Genomic DNA, 22,138 nt, shown 5'->3' with positions numbered 1-22,138 from the left:
AGGCGGCTGAGTCCCCGGGGAAACGGCCCCGCAGTATCCTTACCATCCCTCCTCCTTGGCCATGACCCCATCCTTGCCCTTGCCCTCCACGGGTCCAGGCTCCGCTGAGCGGGGGAGCTGGGGGAGGCCGGCAGGACGATTCCCCTGCACGGAGGGCAAACATCCAGCTGCTGGGATGGATCGCGCCAGGGCGCCCACACCCCCAGCAGGGAGGCAGAGCCCTTCAGTGTTTTCTTCTCCTGGGGGGCAGGGAGGCTGCAGCTGGAGGCTGACGGGAAACAGATGTGCAGGGGAGGGAGGAGAGGGAAAGTGGAGGGTTCTCAGGGCATAGATGCTGCACAGGTCAGAGCTCCGTGGGGGGGGGGAGCAGGAGAAATAAAGCAGCCCTCTCCACGACGGGGGTGGGGGCGGACTCCAAGTCCTCCTCTCAGCAGTTCAAAGGCCCCTGATTGCGGGGCAGGGGGTACCTAGGCCCCCTAACACTGCCAGGCTAAACAGCCTTGCTCAAGCCCTACCGTCTCTCTTGGCCTTAGTCTCCTGGCTGCACACAGTAGGGCTCAACAACAGGGACGACTGACTGGGAGAGGGGAAGAGCAGAGCTGCGTGTTCTCAGAAGAGCCTTCTGGACTGGGTACCCACGAAGAGACTGATCCTGAGTGTCGGGGTGCACGCGGCGTGGCAAGGCTGGCTGGGGAGGCTGCGCTCAGACTGAGTTTTGCAGGATGGAGCCGATGAGTCAGGTGAGGCCGTAGCCGGCCTGGGATGGTGGTGCAAGCCAAGAATGGGCCTCCTCATGGAAGGGGAGCAGTGGGGAGCCCTGCCCCGCTGGATGCTGGGCAATACAGCGGCAGGGGTGCCGGAGGCTGGGGCCACGGCAGGGAAGCAGGTCCCCTGGCCTCAGGCCTGTGGGCTGGGCCCTGCCTCTCTGCCTGAGTTGCAGAGGGTGTGAGCATTATAAGGATCGAGCCTCGCAGACCCCCAACACACACCCAAGCCCCGTACATCTGAGCCCCAGTAGGAAATGGGGCCTTACCAACTCCCCTCCCCAGCCCGCCACCGTGACCTGGCCTCCCTGCTCCCCTCCCCTTCTGGCCCCAAACTTGATGCTTCTTCATGAATCCCAGCTTCTCTACTGACTTTGGGTAAGTCATTTATGCCCTTGCCTCAGTTTTCCCCTCTGTACAATGGGAAGCCAATAGAGTTGACCGGGGTAGCTAAGAGGATGACAGGTGGTAAGTACTGGTACGGTTTCTCCATTCTTGCCCTCTCCCTTCACGGGAATCCACCTGCGGCCTGGCCTCCTCTCTCCCGCCCTGGGAGCGCACCCAGCACTTTGCTCCGGCCTCCCTGGGGCCTGTGCGGCAGAGTGGGGACACATCCTGACGCCTGCCGGCCTCCAGCCTGGGCTCCTCACACTTCAACAGACTGTCCCCAAACACAGGTGTAAGGACAGCTCCACTTGCCCCCTGGGGCCCCTGGGAAGACCACGTGGCTTCTCAGGGCCCTGCTTGTTCTCCCTGTGGAAGGGGGATGAACAGAACACCGGGTCTAAGCACACATGACGCAGGAAGGCTGTCAGGGTGGGGCTCAGCAAATGGCACCCAATGGGTGCCAGGGTTTCCCGAAGTGCCAGTTGCTGACCCTGACTGGATCCCATCTCTCCCGTTGGAGAAGGCGGTCCTGGAAGGCTTGGCAGTCCTGGAATTGGGTGCTCCTTCACCACTACTCGGATCTGGCTCCAGAGAACTCCTCAACAAAGGGCATCCAGTGAGAGGGCATGAACCCCACTGAAAGGCACTGGCCATGCCCAAGGGCCCCTGGGAAAGCAGAGTCCAACCCAAAGGTGAATGTGCTCCTGGTCCGACACGGTGGGAAAGGTGTGTTTGGCCTGGGGTCTCAGACCTTCTCAGGAATTGGCAAGGAATTAGGAACCAGGACACCGTGTCTCCTTTACCCCATGCCCTGGACATGCTCCTAAAACACCGGGCCTCCCACTGGGTCATCAGGCCTGTCTTGGCACTGCTGGGCCTCAGTATCCCCCTTGACGCCACTAGGATGTGGGCCAGGGCCTGCCACTCAGGAGACCCCTGTCCACCGGACCGCCATGGCCAGCTTTGAGTCTATTTGTCCGTGTGCCACTGTGTGGCTGATGGGAACCACAGAGACCCCTGGGGCAGGAGGAGGGATGGAGGGTCTGCAAACAGAGGCAGTAGAAGCGGGCACGAGGGGCATGAAATCACAAAATATTTCCACCACAAGAATCCACTCGGACGGCTTCCCTGTGCTCCTAGTAGAATAAAGACCAAATTCCACGCCACAGCCTGCAAGCCAGCCCCGTGCAGCCGGCCCCCACCTCCGACCTCTGCTTCACCTCTCAGCTCCCCCAGGGCTCTGTACCTGACCCTGGCCTCCCCACTTTGCACACGCTGTTCCCTCCCCCTTAGCCACTCCCTCCTAGCCCCCTCCACCCTCCACCAGAGCTCAGCCGACATCAGTCCCTCAGGGGAGCCTTCCCCAAGAACCCCAAAGCCCCAAAGTCCTACCCCCGCCCCGCTCCCACCATCCTTCTCAGTGACTCAGCCTCCACAGGGAGGACTGGCCCCAGCCCTGGCTCCTCGGTGCCCCCCACGACGTCATCAACATGAGCTCTCCCACCACCCCCTTGACTGCACCGTGGACTTGGTCTTCTTCAGAACCCTGCTCTCTGTACTGCTCCACACAGTGCAGCCCCCCCGCCAACCTCCCTGTCCATCAGGGCCCCCCTGGCTTCCCTTCCCCACCATCTAGCTGATACCCCAGGATCGTGCACCATCACACTTCTGCAAACACGCCAGCTCTTCGGCCTTCTTCCCTGTGAATCACGGTCCAGCAAACCTCTGCCCTGTACCGCTGTCCACGGACTCTGGCAAGCACCTGCCCATGACCCCCACTGGAGCAAGTCACAGAACCCGGCTCGCAGTGCTGGTGACAGTTACGACCTTACACCTCCCGTGGCCGGGGATACAGCTCGATTTCTCTAGGAGGCCCACTTCCTCCTCCATCTTTCCCCAAGGCCACCCCACCCCTCCTCACCCTCACGTCTAGTTGAAAACCTCCTGTCCCGTTTCTCTGAGAAGACAGAAGCTTGGGAAGGGAAGCTTCTCTTCTCTGCACCAGCAAACCCACCACCCACCCTAACCACCCCCCCTTGTCCCTCCCTCCTGTGCCCATGGTAAGGCATCGCCCTCCTACCCCTGTATCATCCACCTTTTGCTTCCTTCTGGATCCTTCTCATTTGCCTGTAACAGGCTCCAGGCCTTCCCATCTCCATCACACCTTCCTCAATGCCACCTGCCCTACCGCAGCGACTGCCCCATCACTCTGCTTCTCTCTACAATCAAACCCCCTCGAGGGAGTGGACAGTGAAGGTATTCCCTCTGCAGCCCAGCCCCACAAACCCCTTCCTCCCCCGTTATGGCTCCGCGGCCACTGCCCCAGCCGGCAGGTCCGCTGTGAATCAACATCTCTACTCCGCCCTTACGCCTGACCTGCAGGGTATCCGCTTCGAGGCTCGCAGACCCGAGCTGACCTTCAACAAGATCTCCATGTCAAAGTGGTGCCCCACGAAGTTTGAGGACCCCCTCCTTAGTGCCAAATCCCAAGGCCACTTCTCCACGGCCATGATACTGACCTCTCTGCACCAACCACACCTGTCCCTGACCCCGACCCTGGCACAGCCCCAACCCCAGGACTCTACACTCCCTGGTTCTCCTCCTTGATGGGCTTCTCCTCCCTCTGACCCCCCAGCGCTAGGATTCTGCAGCACACGGTCTGGGGAGTTCTGTCTCCACTTTGTCTACATTCTGCAGGAAATCTCGTCCACTCCCTAAACACCTGAAGGTCAACGATGCCCAAGTATGTAGCAGCCCTTGACTTCTCACATGAGCTCAACATCACAAATCCAGCTGCCTTCTTAACATCTCAACTTGGATTTCCAGGCACCTCTCAAATGTAACATGCGTATCAGAGACTCCTGCTTTCATCTGGGACCCCTGGGTCTCACCCTGCCCTGCCTCCAGCCCAGGCTGCCCACCTCAGTAAGCCCATTTCCATCTGCTCAGGTGTGACTGTGCTCCCGGCTTCCTGCCCCTCCCTCACCTTCCACATCCAACCCAGTGTCCGACCCAGGTCCAAGGCCACCTCTTTTCCCAGCATGCACAGGACTATAGCCAAGACTTTCCCACGGGTCTCTTTCGATCACCCAGCCCCACCAAGACTAATCTCCGCATACACCAGAATAGTCCTCTCAAAATAAAGCTGACAGCTCTGCTGCTTGTGGGTTTTGAGTAGTCCCCAAGGCTGGAAAGCACCCCGTTCGGCTTCCCACCCCATTCTTCTTGTTCGGTGCTCTTGATCCTTCACTGAGGTTTGGGCCTTGAGCACCTAAGTCCTTAAGGCCACAGGGCATTTGCACCTGCTGTATGGTCTTCTTAAGATGGCTGTCCCCCACTTGTGACAGGTCTGGCTTCCTCCCATCCTTCAGCTCCCAGAGTAAACAGACCTCCTCTTTGCATCCTGCAGGGAGTGGATCCTCCCTGGGATGAGCTGCCTCACCACGTCTGCCCCCCGCCCCCCAGCATGCCCACGTGCACCTTGGCCACCAGCCCCACACACGGGGCCTGGAACACTGGAGCTGCCCTGTGTACATGAAGCAACTGGGTGAGCAAATGAATGAGATGCGTGTTCTCTTAGCACACTGCTGCCCCCACATCCCCGCTCATCCCCCGGCAGCAACCCCAGCTCATTAGTTTCAGAACTCGCCTGGGTCTGCGGTCTCAGGGTCTTACTGAACTTTAACCTTCTTTAACCTCCTTCCCTTCCTGGGGAAATGGTGTTCTCTTACTCCCATTTCAGAGGAGACCAACGAAGGGCCAACTTGGAGAGATCTGGTCTCATCCTTGTCATATGCAGGAGTAAACTGAGGCCTAATAAGGAAGAAAATCGGCCCCAAGGCCCTTGAGAGAGCCCCTCTGGCCGCTGCCTCCCGCCCCAGCCCCGCCCGGCTCACCTGCTTGTGCGGATACACGTTGATGTGGCACTTAATGCACTCCTGCCCCATGTTGGCCCACGAGTTCCCGCTCATCCATTTTCTCTTGCACTTAGGACACTTGTACTCGCCGAAACAGCGCTTTTTGCCCTGGTACGGGGTCAGACCCTCACCTTTGGGGCGTGCCTAGAGAACAGGAAGCAAACACAGAGGGCATTGGGGTCCACCAGGCCAACATGATGCCCCTGCAAGATCCCCACGGTCCTCCCCGGCAGCCTTCATAGCCCACGTGCAGGCGCCTCTCGCGTCCATCCAGAGAGCACCAGGGTCACCCCCAGAGCACCCCTGGGAATCCCAAGGCTGGGAGCCCGCACAGAGGACAGAGGAGGTGGTGGGCGATACACATCTTCTCTATATTTCGGGGAGCAAAGTACGTGACGGTGGCCAGGATTGACTTCTCTGACTCACATCATAAGGAGGCAGCTAGTGGTCGCATGTCGCCGCGCCCAGGTGCTCTCTGCACCCCCCACCCCCCGGTGGTGTGGTTTGTGTGGTCACTGGCAAGGCAACACGGGCGCAAGGATGCAATCTGGGGTGCAGTGAAGGGGTGTCTCCCCTCCCCCGGGGCCCGGCCACCGGCTCCCTTCCTGGAGGCGGTCTTCATTTCCTTACCCCAGCCCGGAGATGGGCTCTGCACTTACAAACACACGCAGCACACGCCAATGCACACACGTCCCCATCCCTCACCCCAGGGGTACGTTATGCATTCGGTTCTACGCCTTCCCTGTTTTGCATCTTAATCTACCTCGGACATATTATTACTGTAAGAGACATCATGAATCTCTTTTCCCTACTGTCTTGCGTGTAACACTTGCACAGCATGGCATCCCCGTGAGTTCCGGCGTCTGCCAGGCTCCGTTACAGGGCCTCTGGGCTGCTGCACTCTTGCGCTCTTATTACAGACGACGCTACAATGAATCATTGTGTGGGTGTGTCACATTTTGCACACAGGAGAGGACATCAGAAACAAAACCGCGGGGTACGTGCACTTTCAATTTTGATGCGGGGTATGTGCACTTTTAATTTTGAAAGGTAATGACAAGTTGGCACTGGCTCCTGCTCCACCACGCTGCAGGGGCACCAACTTAATGTCCTGTCTCCTCGCCAGAAGTTTCCACCGTCGCCAATCTAAGAGGTAGAAAATCTTCTCAGAGCAGCTTTGATGTGTATGTCTTTTATTACGAACCACCACGGAGAATTCCTCATGCATTTAAGAAGCCACGTGTTTCCTTTGTGAAGTGTTGGTATGTTTCCTTTGTATCTTTCTTCTGCGGGTGGGGGTTGTTATGTTTCTTGTTGATTTGTAACTGTGCTTTATCTATTAAAGAGACTAGTTCTCTCCTGCATGGTGTTTTTTGTTTTTGTTTTAAACAGCTTTAGTGAGCTAGGACTCACATACCCCACATCTCACCCGTATATGGTGTACAATTCAATGGGTTTCAGGATACTCCCAGAGTTTAACAACCATCACTACAAGCTAATTTTAGAACATTCTGTCACTCCCCCAAAAGAAACCTGTATCCATTAACGGTCACGCCACAGACTACCTCCACCTTCTCACCCTCCCCAGCCCGGGGCAGCCACCCGTCTACAGAATTCCCTGCTCTAGCTAGTCCATTAAGAGGAACCATGCAGTAATTGTCCTCTTGTGCCTGGCTTCTTTTATTCCGTGCAATGCTCTTAACCTTCATCCATGTAGTAGCACCTGTCAGTACTTTATTCCTTTTTGTTGCCAAATAATATCCCATTGTATGGATACGCCATGTTTTATTTACTCATCAGATGATAGGCATTTGGGTTGTTTCTCATTTTTGGCCACTATGAGTAATACTGCTATGAACATGGGTGTCCAAACTGCAGGGTGTTTTATAAAGTTGGATTCGTAACCCCAGTATTTGAAAATGAAGATTTCACATGGAACTATGACCACGTCGGTCCAGAAATCTCGGTGGGGATCATCAGCTGGTGCCGAGGAGCGTTCTCCCCATTCCGACCAGCGGCTCCCTGCATTCACGTTATGTCCTTGGCGCTTACAGGCTCTGGGTCTGAGACAGGCTTAAACACAGGTTCCACGCTGGGTCCTAGACTGGAGTCAGCAGCATTGCCTGGGAACTTGTCAGAAATGCAGCGTCTCAGGCCCCACCTTGGATCTACCGAATCGGAATCTGCACCTTAACCGAGGGCGCCAGGGAATCCACGTGCCGTTATGCCTAAGAATCTCCGGGCCACGCCGTGACCTGTTTCTACAGTCTTGTTTCTCTGGGCGATTGCCCATTTATGAAGGAGTGCGTAAACGTTAAGCGCACGGGCTCGGGATCCAAATCCTAGCTTTATGATCTGGGTCAAGTTACTTCATAAAGATAATGACAAGAACTACCATACGAGGCTGTTCTGAGGATTAACCGAGGTAATACATGTGAAACACCTGAAACAGTGCCCGATACATAAAACAGCAGTGTTAGTTATTGTTATGATTTACTTATACAGAACAATAGCAGCATCTAAAATGATAATTGCTTCCTTCAGGAATCATGTCTCTTATTCCCAGGAGCCAGTACCACCACTTGGTGACAGCCTACTAGAATTTCAGGCAAAACACTGGAAAGGGACATAGGTGCTGAGTATGTGAATCTAAATCTAGAAAGTGACAAGAATATTGCCCTGAACTTTTGGGCCTGCTGCCGAATGTCTTTTGGACCTTTATTGGCCTTCCTGGCAGCCACGATATCCTGGGGAGGAGGCTCAGTCTGAGCTCTAAGGCAGGGCTGGCTCTCAGCACTGGCGAGTTTGTGAGAGAGGCTGGTTATGCCGAGGGGAGCACTCGGCATGCAGTCAGCGTCCAGGCCCCGGTCAAATTGCAGTAGAGTGGTCCACTTATATCTCTGAAGGCACTTTGACCTCTGTTGGTCTCAAGTTAGCGGGTGTACAGCGAGCCCTCTAACCCCTCCCAGGGCCACCTTTCCTACCTGGTGCCTGGAATGCAGGGCGTCTAAGCCACTCTAGCTTCTATGGCCTCCCTTCGTCAGTAATCCTGAAAGAAGTACCACGTGAACTCTATCCCTAGTGTCTCCATTCCCCAAGGCACCTCCATTCAAAAGGGAATGACAGGTGGCCCTGGGGTTCCTCACCAATGGTAAGATTTGAGACTCCTTGATTGAAGGGAAACTTGGGGGCCATGGTCAGCCAGGCCCACTCTGGGATCTGGTTCCACAGGCTGCTTGATTCCTAAACTGACAGGCCCTGCAGCTGGGGCAAAGGGCCGGGGGCAGGCATCAGAGGGAGGGGGCACTCAGCCAAGGGAAGGGTGAGGACCGGGGCGGGGCTGACAATTCGGTTCCCAACGAGTCTCTGCTTCAGAAACGAGCAAGAAGGAAGCCCACACGGAAAAGATGATACGGAGTGTGCACAAAGACAGAAGCAGGCAGGTGAGAGGCAGGGGTGAGGGGAGGGGAGGGAAGCACCACCATGCTGTGTAAGTAGAAAACCAGCCATTCTGGAGCCGTCCATCAGGGAGTGTGAACTGCTGGGCAGGGCCCAGGAACAGGGGCTCCGGCCTCCTGCAGGACCAGAGGTCCTCAGCACACCATTCCCACCCTGGGAGGCCCCTGCTCTGACCCCCCACTGCATGGGACATGGCCCACACCATGGATGTCACAGCCAGATGCTGGTGATGGCATTCTGCCTCTGCCTGGGACGATCTGGGGGACCCTCTGTTACTCAACCTCTCTGTGCCTTGGTTTCCTCTTCTGGAAACCTGGGCTGATGGTATGGGCCCGCCCCCCCAGCGCTGCTGGAAGGATGGGGTGCATTCATGCCTATGAAGGGGTCAGCTGGATGGCCGGGCATTGCAAGTGCTCACTGACCATTAGCAACTTGAGGATGATTTTCTGCTGGAGCTGGGAGCGGCTGCATTCTGGGTGGGGCAGCGGCTGCGGCTGCCACCAGGGAGTGGAAATCACAGGAGGAGAGCTCCGAAGATGGGAGGGGGCCTGGGTACAGCGTGGGCTCCTACCCCCGGTGGTGGGGGAGGTGGCAGGCAAAAAAGGGATGGCAGTCTTCGCCTTCTAGAACTTTCGGAGAGGAACCAAGAAAGAGAGAGGAAGGCCATGGCAGCTCTGCAGGCGCTGCTGGCAGAGAACAGAGGAAAGGGCAAAGAGGGCAGACGTGTATGAGGTGCTACCACAGCCTGACAGGCTCCCACTCAACTCTTCACATAACCCCGTGGGGCAAGGAATCTCGTCAACCCATTTAACAGATGGTGAAACGGAGGCACGGGGAAGGGGCAGGACTTGCCAAAGAGCTTCCAGCCTGTGAGCAGCTTCCCCTTGCTGTCTGTCACCCCTGAGTGTGTCTCCACCACAAAGCTGAGGCCTGTGCTCCGGAGGAGAAACCCCCCAGCCGCTCTGCTCAGCCCAGCCTGGTGGCTTTGCCATCCTGCGGGCAGAGGGGAGAAATGAGGTGCAGGGCGGGGGTGAGGAGGCAGTGGATGCAGGGAAGGGAAGACAGGCCAGTGAGCAGCTCTCTCGGCTCAGCAGCGAGGAGGAGCCGCTTCCTGGAAGGACTTATTCCAACACTGTTTATGCTTACAGAGGAGGGCAGGGCCAAAGGGAGGAGGAATGTTTGACGGAACAAAGGCTTCTCTACCCCCCACACTTTCCCCCTGCCTCCTCCCAGAAAGGCCAGCCTCTTCTCATAAACTTCAACATGAAACAGACGCTGACTGCCGTCGGCTCTGCAGGGGCCGTCACCCGCCCTGGCTGGGAAGGATGCCAGGTCTGACCTGCTCTCTTTACCCAGGCCCCTGCCACGTACCCCTCTGGGGAATCACATCAGCCAGCAACCCGGGCAAAACTCACTGGTGCTCACACACCACCTCTTGTAGCACAGACAGGGCCTCCGGGGCCAGAGAAGCAAGGCGACTTGCTCAAGGACACACAGCAGACCAGGGACTGAGCCAGAAGGCAGGGCTGGATCTTCGGACCTCCACACCATGGCTAGAATCCCTGCACAGGGCAGCCTGGGAAGTGGGCAGTGGCGGCTGGTGTGGGGGTGGGAAGGGGGAGCTGGGCCAAGGAGCAGCCAGGGCAAAGCTGGGCGGACTGTGGGAGGAGCCATCCAGGCAAGCTTGGGAAGAGAGGCGGAGGATGCTGACACTATCTGGGCACTTCCTCAGAATGGCTCCATGTTTGTTTCCCAGCAGCTCATGAGATTTCTTACGGTTGATGGAAAGATGGTGAGCTCCCTGTCACTGGGGGTATGCAAGCAGGGGGCTGGGTAAACAACTATCAGGGAGGCTGCCGAGTGGACCTCTGTCTTGGTCAAGCAGTTGAACCAGGTGATTCTGAGGGCACTTCCACGTCTATAGTCAAAGCGTACTCCAATTCTCGTTACTGGGGAAGGCCAGCCAGCAGGTGTGGAGAGTGGGCCCCCTCAGGCACTGCTGGGGGGGTGCTGAACACGTGTATTTCCTACTAGATTCTTAGAACACAACTAGGTGACAAGCCTTCAGATTTTTAGAAATGTCCATTCCTCCAGCAAATCTATTTCCGGGCAACCGTCCTAAGGAAATGCTCAGAGATGTGGACCAACAGGGTGTTCGAGAATGTTCATCGTGGCATGGTTTAGGACGTGCAAAACTAGAACGGGCTAAACACTCAACACCAACGCTCTGGTTCCCTCGGTGATGTTACACCCATTGGATGAGTGACAGCAAAGCCGTTAAAATACTCACGAGGAATTTTTTTAAGGGTTTGGGAAAAGGTTTAGTAAAGAAAACAGGACAAGTGATAGGCTACAGACTGCTCCCCAGAGTAAAAGCATAAAAAGGAAAAGTGGGCCAGAGAAGGGCCGGCAGGAGAAAGGTCAGAAGTGTTCAGAGGTTGCCTCCGGGAGACGGGATTCTCTATTCTAATTAATGAATTGTCTTTAATGAGTAGGTATGACTTTGATGGAGAGGAAGAGGACAGTTCATCAGCCGACTCCCTGGCCTGCCAGCCCCTCCTGCCCACGAGGGGGCGCCCTATGCTTTCCCAAGGTGGTGGCAACCCATGGAGATGGCAACTCTGTCCATACTTGCCTCCCCCTTTGCCCCTGCAGGTGCGGCCACTGGGGCCCGCGTGCTGGACGCTGGCCGACCTCCGGCTGCTGGCTCTCCTGTCCGTAGAGATGCCCTGCCCCAGCCATGGAGCCTACTTCCCACCTCTTAGATCCCATTCGCTCCTTCAATTGAGGACAGCTGGGAAGTATCCACACCTGTCACATGACATAAGAGCTTGGCTGGTCACTCTGCCAGTCAATTTCCCTGCCCCTGCTTCCTGGAGTCCCACCCAGAATGAGTAAGCCTTGAGGATGAAGCTTGCTCTCCTCTTGGCCCCTTTTAGATTGAGTCCCTTTTGCAGGGAGAGGGCATTGTCACCTTTGGTAGCTGGTGGCCGAGAGTCCTGGGGGGACCCTGGGCCCAGGAGAGGGCAGCAGGGGGGGACTGCTGAGGCTCTGTCCCCTGCCTGTCAGGACTCCATGCCCAGGTTCTGTGCCAGGATGCATGTCTTCTGCTCTCTGGATATGGGACTCCAGCTGTGGCCCCAGCCGCAGGCTGCACCCCAGCCCCGGCCGCACCACCTCTGCATGCCTGGGAGGGCAGCCTGTGGCCAGCCAAGCTCTGTGACAAAGGAACAGCCACACTCTTTACAGGTCTCGTCGGGGCCAGGCTCTCTTTGTATTCTTACAACCACCCCCCCCTCATGCGCCAGGCATGATCCGTCCCAGGTTTCAGACGAGAACACTGAGGCACGAAGAGGTTAAAATGACTTGCCCAAGGCCACACTGCTAGCAAATGGTAGAGTCTGGATTTGAACCCAGGCCACCTGACTCGAGCCCACTCTCTCAATTGCCCTGCCAGACTTGCACAAAGATGAGGAACCCGCCCAGCCAGGACGGGGAGAAACGGGGATCGGCTGCTACCATCATGGGTCCCGGCATGTTGGGTAGCCTTGGGGGCGTCCCTTCCCCTCTCTAGGCTTCAGGTTCCCCATCGCCAGAATGAGGGTGGCACTGGCTGCTGGACCTGCCGGACAGGGTCACTTTTCTCTCCAAGGCCCGTAAGTCAATGTGTGCCTGGCAGCCTCAGTCACGCTCCCCTCTCTGCTGGGGAGCACGAGGCCAGCCCACGGTGCATCCAGGGGAGAGGCAAGGGCCGTAGCCAGGAGGAGCAGAGGGAGGAAATAAGGAACAGATGGGCTCCTTGCAGGCTCCCCGTCCCACCCTGTCTGCATGCTCTCCTGAAGCCGGGTGCCTGAGGTGCTCCTGGCCCAGAGTCGAGAGAGGAAGAGCCCTGGGTCTCAGGAGTTTGAGATGCCCTTCCACACGGAGGCTGAAGGGGCAGCTTTGCTGGCCCTTCCTGGAGAGTTCAAGAGGATTCTGGGGATCCTTTCTGGATATTAGGGGCCCTCCCCTGGCAGAGGCACTGCCCCTGTCTTGGATGCTCCTCTCTTGAGCCCCCCTTCCTCGGGCCCACCCTTTTGCCCTCCCTGCTGTCTGGGCCGATGTGGGGTGAACAGGGGCTGTGGCTAGAGGCCCGGGTTTGGGCCCTGGCGCTCCCACACTCATCACCAGTTTCCCCACCAGCAAGTGATGTCCGGCTGCTCCGGACATCTAATGAGCACCTACTACATGCCAGCCCCACCCCAACCACAGCCTGCCCATTTGACAGAAGAGCAAACTGAGGCCCAGAGAGGCCAAGCAACCTGTGCCGGGCCCCACAGCCATGGAGTCAAGCCTTGGACCCAAAGCAACACTTTCCTCCTCATGCACGGCCTCTCCACGAAACAGCTGTGAGAAAACCAGAGAACAAGCCTGTTCCTAGGAACAGGACCCGCCTCTGGCCTCCAGCCCCTGGCCCCCACCTCAATTACTCATTCATTCAACTAACAGCTATTGAGTACCTACTCTGCCTCGGGCCCTGTGGAATATTCCAGGAAGACAGATGAGGAATGACACCATCAACCACACACTTCTAGGCTCTGGCCCAAGCTGAGACCCACACCTGTAGAAACACTCTTAGACCCATATCCTCAGGCAGAGGCCACGCTTCACCCTCCCAGGTGACAGGCGGTGCCCATGCGTGACACTTGAGATGATCTCTAATGGAAGCAACAGCCCTACAAACTCAGCACTCTTAACCCTAATGGCAGAGAAGGAAACGGAGGCTTGGGAGGGGGCAGTGGCTTTGTCCGAAGTCACATAATGAGTAGGCAGTGGGGCCAGGTTCTGAGCTCAAGTCTGTCCCGTGCTGAGACCCCCACTTTTCCTTCCCTGCTCTGGGGACCCTCCAACAACCCCACACTCACGTGTCCACACACACGGCCCGCGGAGGCAGGCAGGAGGGCCGCCCCGGTGTCTGCAGCCTGGTCCTGGCAGCTGCAGGCTCCACGGAGGCCCCAGAGGAAGCAGGGATCAGAGGGACAGGTGGGCCGGGCCGGGCGGCCCGCAGGCTGCTGGGAGGGAGGAAGGACACTGCAAGAGGCCACCCGGGGTTTCCTCTGGAGCCTCAAGGGCCCCCTTGTCTGAGCACAGGCGTCCTGGCCACCTCCCCCGGCCCCCTCCCCTTTTCTGGGTTCCTGCCGCAGCCCAGCATGGGCCCAGAAAGCCCAGCCTCCTGTCACCCCTCCCGCCCCGTTCCCAGCCCAAAGCCACCGCAAAAATGCCATCCTGATTCCACAACACTAGGGTTTGTCAAAGTGCCGGGAACAATGGAAGCTTTCACAGTGCCAGGAAAAGGTCTCAGGAAAACCCTGGGGAAGGGGCATGGAGAGGGGGTGTAGAGAGTAGGGAAGGACTGAGGGGAGGGGGGGAACCAGGAGGGTGGGGCAGAGAGAGGCAGGGCAAGGGAGGCAGAGATATCAGAAATAAGGGACAAGGAGGGTGGGGGTGGTGGTGAGAGCCAAGAGTGAGCAGGACGGGGCAGCAGGACAGGGCAGGGTCTGGGAGAGGAGGACCAGGGAGAGACAGGACGAGGTGAGAGAATGCGGGAAGCGAACTCAAAGGGAAAGCGGAAACGGACACACTGAGATCAAGGAGCCCCTCCAGGCCTCCCTTCTGCACCCCCACATGCCTGCAGCTCGGGGCCTATGCTTCGAGGAGCCCTGGCAACAGCAGGGCAGAAACCCCTCTCTCCCATCCCCACCCCGAGGCCAGGCAAAGCGAAGCACTTTGGGGCTCAACGTTTTGGAAAGCAGAGACTTTGGAATCACATGAACAGCCGCTCCCTGAGTTATCTGTTTCCTGCTTCTGGCCTTCCTCCACCAGCAAACCGCACGGATCAGAGCTCAGGGGCGGGGAGGGGAAGAGGGGCCAGTCCGAAGGGGTGAAAAACATCCGAATCATAGCGATTGCAAAAGATGTGGATTTTCCTCCCCTCGTGTGACTGCAGAGAGAACCGCGGCCCATGCCTCGGCCGCTGCAGGAGACGGAGGGCAGATTCGCGACCGCCCTGCGGTCGGCCCAGAGCTGGATGCTACTGAGTCTGAAAACCATTGGTTCACACTGGGCCCCGAGCCCCTGCACATCTCTGTTTGGGTGGCCTGTGGGCTCTGCGAGTCCTTTCTTCTGACTGTGCTCCCTTCTCCTGCTGCAGACATATGCCGGGGGCAGCCGGGCAGCCTCCCCCAGGTCCTTTAATGACCCCAGCGGGCTTGGACACCCCCCACCCCACCCCCACCTGCAGGACTGCGGCAAAACACCGAAGGCTTTAGGGACCCTTCCCCATGGGGCCCAGATGACCTTTTTTTTTTTTTTTTAAAGATTTTATTTATTTATTTGACAGAGATAGAGACAGCCAGCGAGAGAGGGAACACAAGCAGAGGGAGTGGGAGAGGAAGAAGCAGGCTCATAGTGGAGGAGCCTGATGTGGGGCTCGATCCCATAACGCCGGGATCACGCCCTGAGCCGAAGGCAGACGCTTAACCGCTGTGCCACCCAGGCACCCCCCAGATGACCTTCTAACCTTAGTGGCAGCTACTCCCCCTCCTACAAGACATACACGCAACGGCAACAAAATCATTTTCTGCAAATGCTGTGTCCTCCTCCCCACCCCTCACCCCTGCCCCAGGCCTCTGATCTTGCTGTTCTTAATGCCCCAAACATTTCTCTACCTGGTGAATGGCCCTGCATTCTTCAAGGCCAAGATCACAGGCCATGCCCTCTGGCCTCTCCCACCCCAGACAGAGTTAAGGGCCCTCCCTGAGGTGCTTAGTCCATGTTCTGAGTCCCAGGCCCCTGTGCTGAGAACCCTCCCACCGCTTCCCCCGGAGTCGGGCCCCGCTCCCCAAACTCCCAGGGGACGTTGTGGTCTGCACCACTCGCTTGGCTGCGGGTCATGTCCTGCCCTGACCCTGCCTCCAGCATGCCAGGGATGATCCAGTATGCTAGAGATTTCATCCCGAATTTAACCACTTCTGCCTTCTCGTTTCCCACCAGTCTATACGTGTGCTGTGCTGACGCAGAGCGCTCCATATCCCCTGCTTCCCTCGGGCCACCGGGTGGGGCTCAGAGCACATGGGCTCTAAGGGGACACGGGCATGGGCAGTGCCCAAGACGGATGAAGCATGTGGGCCAGAGCTGAGGTCCCGCTGGCAGGAGGGGGCCGTGCTGGGGTAACGCTGGGTCCTGGTGTGGGCTCTTCCTCTCGCAGGACGCCCCTCCTGGGCTGCACTGACCACTCTGGAGGGCCACCTCGGGCCAGCAGCACCATTTCCCCAGGCTGGCTGGTCCCCAGCTCTGCATCTGAGGCCATCCCCGGCCAGGCCAGGCCAGATGTGACCAGCGCAGCCCTATCGCTGGAGGAAGGCTCTGCGCTAATCCTAGGGGTGCCGCTGGGGACCAGAAGGTGGCAGGATACCCAGTGGTGATCTTCACCTGGGATGAGGTTTTGGTATGAGGTCCACGGCCCTGGGAGGAGGGGACAGGGGAACTCAGCTCAAAATAGCGATGGGGGAAGGGTGTGGAGGGTGGCCCAGAGCCAGAAAAGAAATCTGATCTGCCCTGGCCGGTAAAACGCTGAAGTCAGCAGTTTGGGGCCACTCTGGCAGGAGCCAGGGCTGGGGCTCTCACGGCTGCCTGGAGGGAGGCTGTAGGCCCGACCTCCAGCCTCAGCTCTGACCTCACAGCAGTCCCTCCCCTCTCTGGGCTTCGATCTCCTCCTCTGGCCACGGAAGGGCAGAAAGAGAAGCAAGCGGTCCACCTCTGAGAACCTTCGGCAGGTGAGTGCTGGAGCCCGAGTCGCTTGGGAGACCACAACCCCACAGATGGGAAAGGACCGTGTTGAGTGTCCACCGCACGCCAGTGCTGGCCACGCACCCGCCCGGCAGGTGGCTTCACTGTGACCCCGTTTCCAGATGAGGAAACAGAGGCCCAGAGAGGTTCAGTCACCTGTCCAAGGCCATCCAAGCAAGTAAAAGGCAGGCCTTGAACTCCGGTCTTGTTGGCTGTTGTCCAATCCCCTCACTGCCAAGTGAGGTCCTGAAGCCACGGACTGGTTTCAAGACCACCCATGGCAACTGTGACCGGGCAGAGCAGAGGTGAAGCGGCTCCTGTGGGCCAGCCCAGGTAGCTAGCAGCTTTTCCTGTGGTTCCACGGTGTCAGATGGAAACCAGAGAAGGGGCTAGTGGCAGGGGCTGGGTGGGCATACAGACCCGTGTGAGCGTGCGTGCAGGCATGCCTGCGTGGGCCTCTCATGGTCACTGACAGGCATCGGACCACGGCACAAACCCGCCTGTGCTCTTGCCCTTCAGCGTGAGGACCTAGCAGAGGAAGAGCAGCCCCCATGGGACTTTCCCAAAGGTTCCTAGGGAGGCTGAAGCCTCCCATTTCTCACCTCCCTAGCCCAGACGGCAGCAGACCTTGCTTCTTCACCTAGGTACTAGAAAAGTCTGCAAAACCATCCCTTTCCCACTGCCCCCAAGGGCAGAGTGCTCAGTGCAGCAGGGCTCTGGGGCAGTGCTGCTTTATGCCCTCAGATGCTCCGTTCCCCTCCCTGGGCCCCGGGGTCCGCACTGTAAAACCCAGCCCCTGCCTGTGTGCAGTGTAACGTCCACCAGCCATTCCGTCCTCACTGCAGCCCCTCTGGATGGGGAATCCGAGGCTCAGAGAGGTGTGGGGACATGCGCCTGAGGTCACACAGCCAGGAAGCAGTAGACCCAAACCCGGGGCAGGCTGACTCCCACAGCGCTGCGTGCCTCCCAGACGGTCTCCACTCTGATTTCTGGGGCATGGGCATTGGAGGTGTCCTTGCCCTTGTCTCTGGGCAGCCCCACACGAGGAAAGAGAGTGTATACCCGTCATGGGGGGGGGGGCGGGGGGAAGGCTGGCTCGTGGTACTCGTTCTCCCATTCCCCTCTGTGCACACCAGTCCTGACTACCTGGCATACCTTGTCTCCTAACCCCATCCAGTGGAAGCTTCTCCCCCAGACACTTTCCTTGCCCCCTCCTGCCTGCAGGGACCCTTCCGGTCTCTGCACCCTGGGGGTGGGGGGCACTCATCTTGTCGCTCTGGGGCACCGACCCCTCAGGCGGCACGAGGGCCCACTTCACCCCAGTGAGGACAAGCAGTGCCCTCACGCCCTGCAGCCTGGGCACAGGCCCCTCTGGGCGTTCTGAGCCAGATCCTTTAACGTGCTGACGTGCTGGCATGAGGCAGGCATACGAACCTGCCCTCGCAGAGTGTCTCTGCCGGAAGCGTGGTTGGAACCAGGCTGACCGGTGCTAAGTGTCCACTTCATCAGCACAGCGGGAGGAGTACCGATCCCTTCTCCTCACCAGGGAACTGAGGCGTCTGCATTCCACTGCCCCGCCTGGAGATGCCCACGCTCCTAATTCCAGAGCACAGGCTTGTTTCCCAGGCTTGAGCCGGCATCCGAACCATCTAGCGGGGCGGGGGGGTTCGCTATGACACAGGCTGCCGGTCCCATCCCTAGAGCTTCGGAACCAGGAGGTCGGGGTTGGGCCTGAGAATCCGCATCTCTCGCAAGTTCCCAGTGATGCTGATGCGCCCGCCGGGGACCCACTGTAGGAACCACTGGTCTAGAGGGTACTGCTAACCGCCTGTTAAAGTAGGCCTGTCAGTCAGACGCGGTCTTCTCTACCCCGCCCCCTCCCCACGCGCCCATTCCATAGCCCTGGAAACCGAGGCACCCAGAAGGCAAATGAGCAGCCGCAGCCCTACAGGAAGTGAGGGTCAGAGCCGGGAATGGGGCGCAGGGCTCCTCGCCCCAGGACAGTGAGGCTGCGGGGCTGGAGCGGGGCGACTGCCTGCGGAGGGAGGAACGGCCATCTCTTTGAAAGTGGGACCGGTGGTGGTGGTGGAGGTGGTGGTGGGGGGCTGGGGGAGGGCTGGCCTGGCTCTCCTGGCTCAGCCCCAAACTTGTGACTCCTCGGCATCTGGAAACCATCACAGGGAACAATGGAGGGAGCAGGGGGCCTGGCCGCTTGGGGCTCCGGCCCTGTCTGTTCAGGAGAGCAAAGGAACTCAGGGCCTACAGGCATCTCCCCCCTTCCCCCACCCCGCCACTGCTGTTTGCCTTGGCACTGGCACACACAGCTCCCGAGGGGCCCAGCTATCAGGAAAGTCAGTCCCTGAGCTACAGATGTGGGGGCTGGTGGCCAGGTTGGGTGCTCAGAAGTCAGGAGATTCTGGCTCAGCTCCCTGCCCAGGTTGCAAGACTCCCCTGCAAGCTCACTACTGTGGCTCTCTGGGCCTCAGTTTCCCCACAGGAAGCTCAAGTACCACCCCGACTGGGCTGGCTGCTTACCACAGCCTGGCGTGTATGTGACCAGCTTGGTGGCTGGGCCAGTGTTGCCCCTGGGGGTCCCGCTTGTCCCCTGCAGGCCAAGCGGGGGCCAAACCACCAGGCCTAGAGTGGGGGAGGGACTGAGGAGTGGTCGCTGGGTACGCTTACGCCTCCCACCACAGGGTCTTCCACTCATGCCCTCGACACTTCATGTACCGAGTGCCAACTCTCTACGAGGCACTGGAGCAGGGTGGCTAACGGGACGGATGGAACCCCAGCCCCCAGGAGCTTACGGTCAGGTGGGAAAGAAAAACCCAAGCATCTCATTCAAATCGTGACATTTCTGAAGCAGTGGGGTGCCACCACCACGGACTGGTGGGGTCTCTTCTTCACAGAGGGGGGCCACACACGAGGCCTGTCCCAGCCTCTGAAGCCTCACAATGGAAACCTTCAGCTGGGCCCCAGCACGCTGCCACCAACGTGCTCTGTGACCTGAGGCAGGCCCTTGCCCTGCCTGGGTCACGGTCTCCCCTGTGTCAGTGAGGGGAGGGAAGAGAAACAGGAAGGGCAGGTGTGTCATCCTGGGTGTCACTCCAGCTCCAGCCATCAGACATCTGGCTCGCGGAGGATTCTCCAGGAGAGGACGGGGTGACGGGGGGGGGGGGTATCCACCTCACTGTGCCCGTGGGCTGGGGGCTGACAGGCACCCATGACTTGTGCTGGCATTCCTGGCCTAGGTCCCTTCTGGTGCAAACGTTCTGCACGTGGACGGCACACAGGCTGGAGAAGCAGCCAGAGTTCGAGTCCCGGCATCATGAGGTGGAGACCATCGCTTCCTTCCACCTCTGGGCCTGTAACAGAAGCTAGTCCTGCCCTGCCTGTGCCACATGGCCGTTGTGCCTTCAAAACCTGACCCCGGATGCAGGAGCACTTTAGAACTATGACTCTTCCTCCAGAAAGACTTCCCTACCAGCCCTCCCTGCAGACCCATCCATCCTTGCCCACTGCGAGCTGCTGTGCCTTGCATATCCCTGTAGGAGGACGTGGGATGCCCTACTTGGTTCGTGTGTCTCTTGCCTCGTCCTTGGTCCCCTCCCCGGGGAGAGACCATGTGGGATTCTTCTCTGATCCCAGGGCCCAGCATAGGTCTGGCACAGAGCAGGGAGCCTCTGGGGAGGAGGTGAAGGACAAAGTGACCATTTTGGACCTTACTATCAGCCTGAAAAACAGTAGCTAGAGGAAAAAATCAGAGGGGTTGGGGAGGCCTGGGGAGGGGGGCAGGCAGCAGCCTGGCGACTTCCTGGACAAGCATGCCGGCTGATGTTCCTGGTCCTCAGTGTGGCTATTGTCCCTGCTGGTCCAGAGACTGAGCTCAATAGGGCCTCTGTCCCTCCTTGGGCAGGCCGGCCCGCGCGGTGGCATCCCACCCGGGCAGCTGGGAGGCGAGGGCCGACACTTCCTGTCCCCACTGTGAGTGTTCCGAGGGGCAGGGGGAGGGGAGGGGGCTCTCAAGACAAGTGCCCATCTATGTCCCCCAGAGGAAGGCTGCCCAGCTGGGGGAGGAGGTGGGAGAAGGGAGAGCAGTGCTGGGGACTTGCTCACTCCTGTGCCTCAGCCCCTCTCCTCCCAACCAGCTCTCCCCCCTGAGCTGGAGCTGTCAGAAGGGCCACTCTGGCCGTCCTTCTCTTCCTTGAACAGGGGAAGCACATCCTTGCCTCACCTCAGGGCCTCCACTCTTACTGTTCTCTCAGCCAGGACTGCCCTTCCCACAGACCTTTCCCATCACTTGCTCCTTGTTTCACCTGTCTCTAGCCAGCTGACCCTTTTTCTCAGAGGGGCTGGCCCTGACACCCCTAGCTGAACCTGACCTAACCCCCCGAGCGCACCCATTTGTATTTATTTCTTCACTGCCTGTCATCCCACAAAAGTGTGAGCTGCACTCTTCCGCTGTCTTTCTGTTCACCATGGTACATCCCCAGTACCGGGAACAGTGCGTGGAACATACTAGACTCCCAATAAACCCAGGTCAAATTAACCGAGACAAGTCACATACTTCAACAGTGATCCACATAGAGATGTGCTCTGAGGAGTAGAGCGCTGTGTTCAGGGAGCACGGGACAGAAGAGTTGGGAAGGAGGCCATGGGGAGTGCAAGAAGGGCCTGAAGAAGACAAAGTGCAGGGGGATGCCTGTGAAAGGCTTGCTCTCGTGTGAAGGGCGGGAGGGCAGGAAGCACAGGGGGCTTCCAGACAGCCAGAGCACATGGGCTCCTGGGTCTACATGGCAGAGTAGGAGGGTAGCCCAGGAGCTGTGGGGCGCCAGGGCAGGGTTTCAAATCGGGGGTGGCCAGATCGGCCTAGCATTTCAAGAAGGTCTCCAGCTACGCAAGGAGAACAGATTGAATGGGGGGAGGGACTAGATGTGAGGACACCAGCTATGGATGGGCTGCTGCGCCGTGCTGCTGAGAGGAGCCGCTGGTCCGGTCTGGGGAGGAGCCGCAGAGAGAAGAAAGGTGACCAACTCAGGAGACAGGCAGGAGACAGAGTCCCCCAGACTTGGGTTGGCCCTGGGGAGGCAGAGCCAGGCGTCAAGAATGACTCTGAGGTTGTCTGGCTCAACCATCCTGCATGGCTATAGGGGTCTGCCAGGGGCCCCCTCCTGGCTGATGGTTGGGGCAGGAGGAGGGGGGTGGGGGGGTGATGGCAGTGCCCCGCAGCCGGCAGTGAAGGATAGAAGGGGGACCGGCTGTCACTGGGCAGCAGGCAACAGGGGTAGATGGGACAGCCTCGTGACAACTGTCCGTCCTGGCTCTCTCCCAGAGGCCCTGCCCTGAAAAGTTGCCTATAAAACTGTCACCTGAGCCTGTGTAAGATGCCCCTGGGGACAGGGTCCACCCCAGAGCTGACGTGGATGTGGGGGCAGCTACCCCGCCATAGTGTTATAATTACACACACACACACACACACACACACACACACACTCTCCCCTGCCAGTGAGCAAACAGGCTCAGTGCAGGAAGGGCCACGCTGGAAACAGCCAGGCCACGGGAAGCTCCCACTGCTCCCAGTTGCCTTCTAGGCCCCAGAACAATTGATTCTTCAGAGCCCAGGAGGAGCCAGTGGGAGAGGTGTTGAGTCTCCAAAAGGAGAAGACCCGGGGGGAGGGGGGAGAGCTGGACGTGGCGCACAGAGCAGGTGATCCCCGTGGTCTCCAGGGAGGCCAGGCGACCTCAAGCATCACGCAGCCTGTGAGGGGCAGGACGGAGCGCAGA

General features: G+C 58.7%; 1 protein-coding gene across 4 annotated transcripts in view; it reads right to left on the bottom strand.

Annotated features, from left to right (window-relative positions):
• The window catches only part of ZCCHC24 (zinc finger CCHC-type containing 24), a 60,955-nt gene that overhangs the window by 6,769 nt on the left and 32,048 nt on the right, over positions 1-22,138 (bottom strand). For 3 of the 4 annotated variants that reach the window (XM_087862991.1, XM_045783368.2, XM_045783369.2), the window contains one exon: positions 5,048-5,212. The exons of the other annotated variant lie outside the window; for it this stretch is intronic. In XM_087862991.1, coding sequence (XP_087719117.1) covers positions 5,048-5,212 — 165 coding nt within the window. The remainder of the gene's footprint in view (positions 1-5,047; positions 5,213-22,138) is intronic. 4 annotated transcript variants of the gene reach the window in all.

Source organism: Ursus americanus, chromosome 6, assembly GCF_024610735.1.
Source record: "Ursus americanus isolate L20-20 chromosome 6, mUrsAme1.1.p, whole genome shotgun sequence".
Lineage (NCBI taxonomy): Eukaryota > Metazoa > Chordata > Mammalia > Carnivora > Ursidae > Ursus > Ursus americanus.
This window is presented reverse-complemented; position numbering and strand designations above follow the sequence as displayed.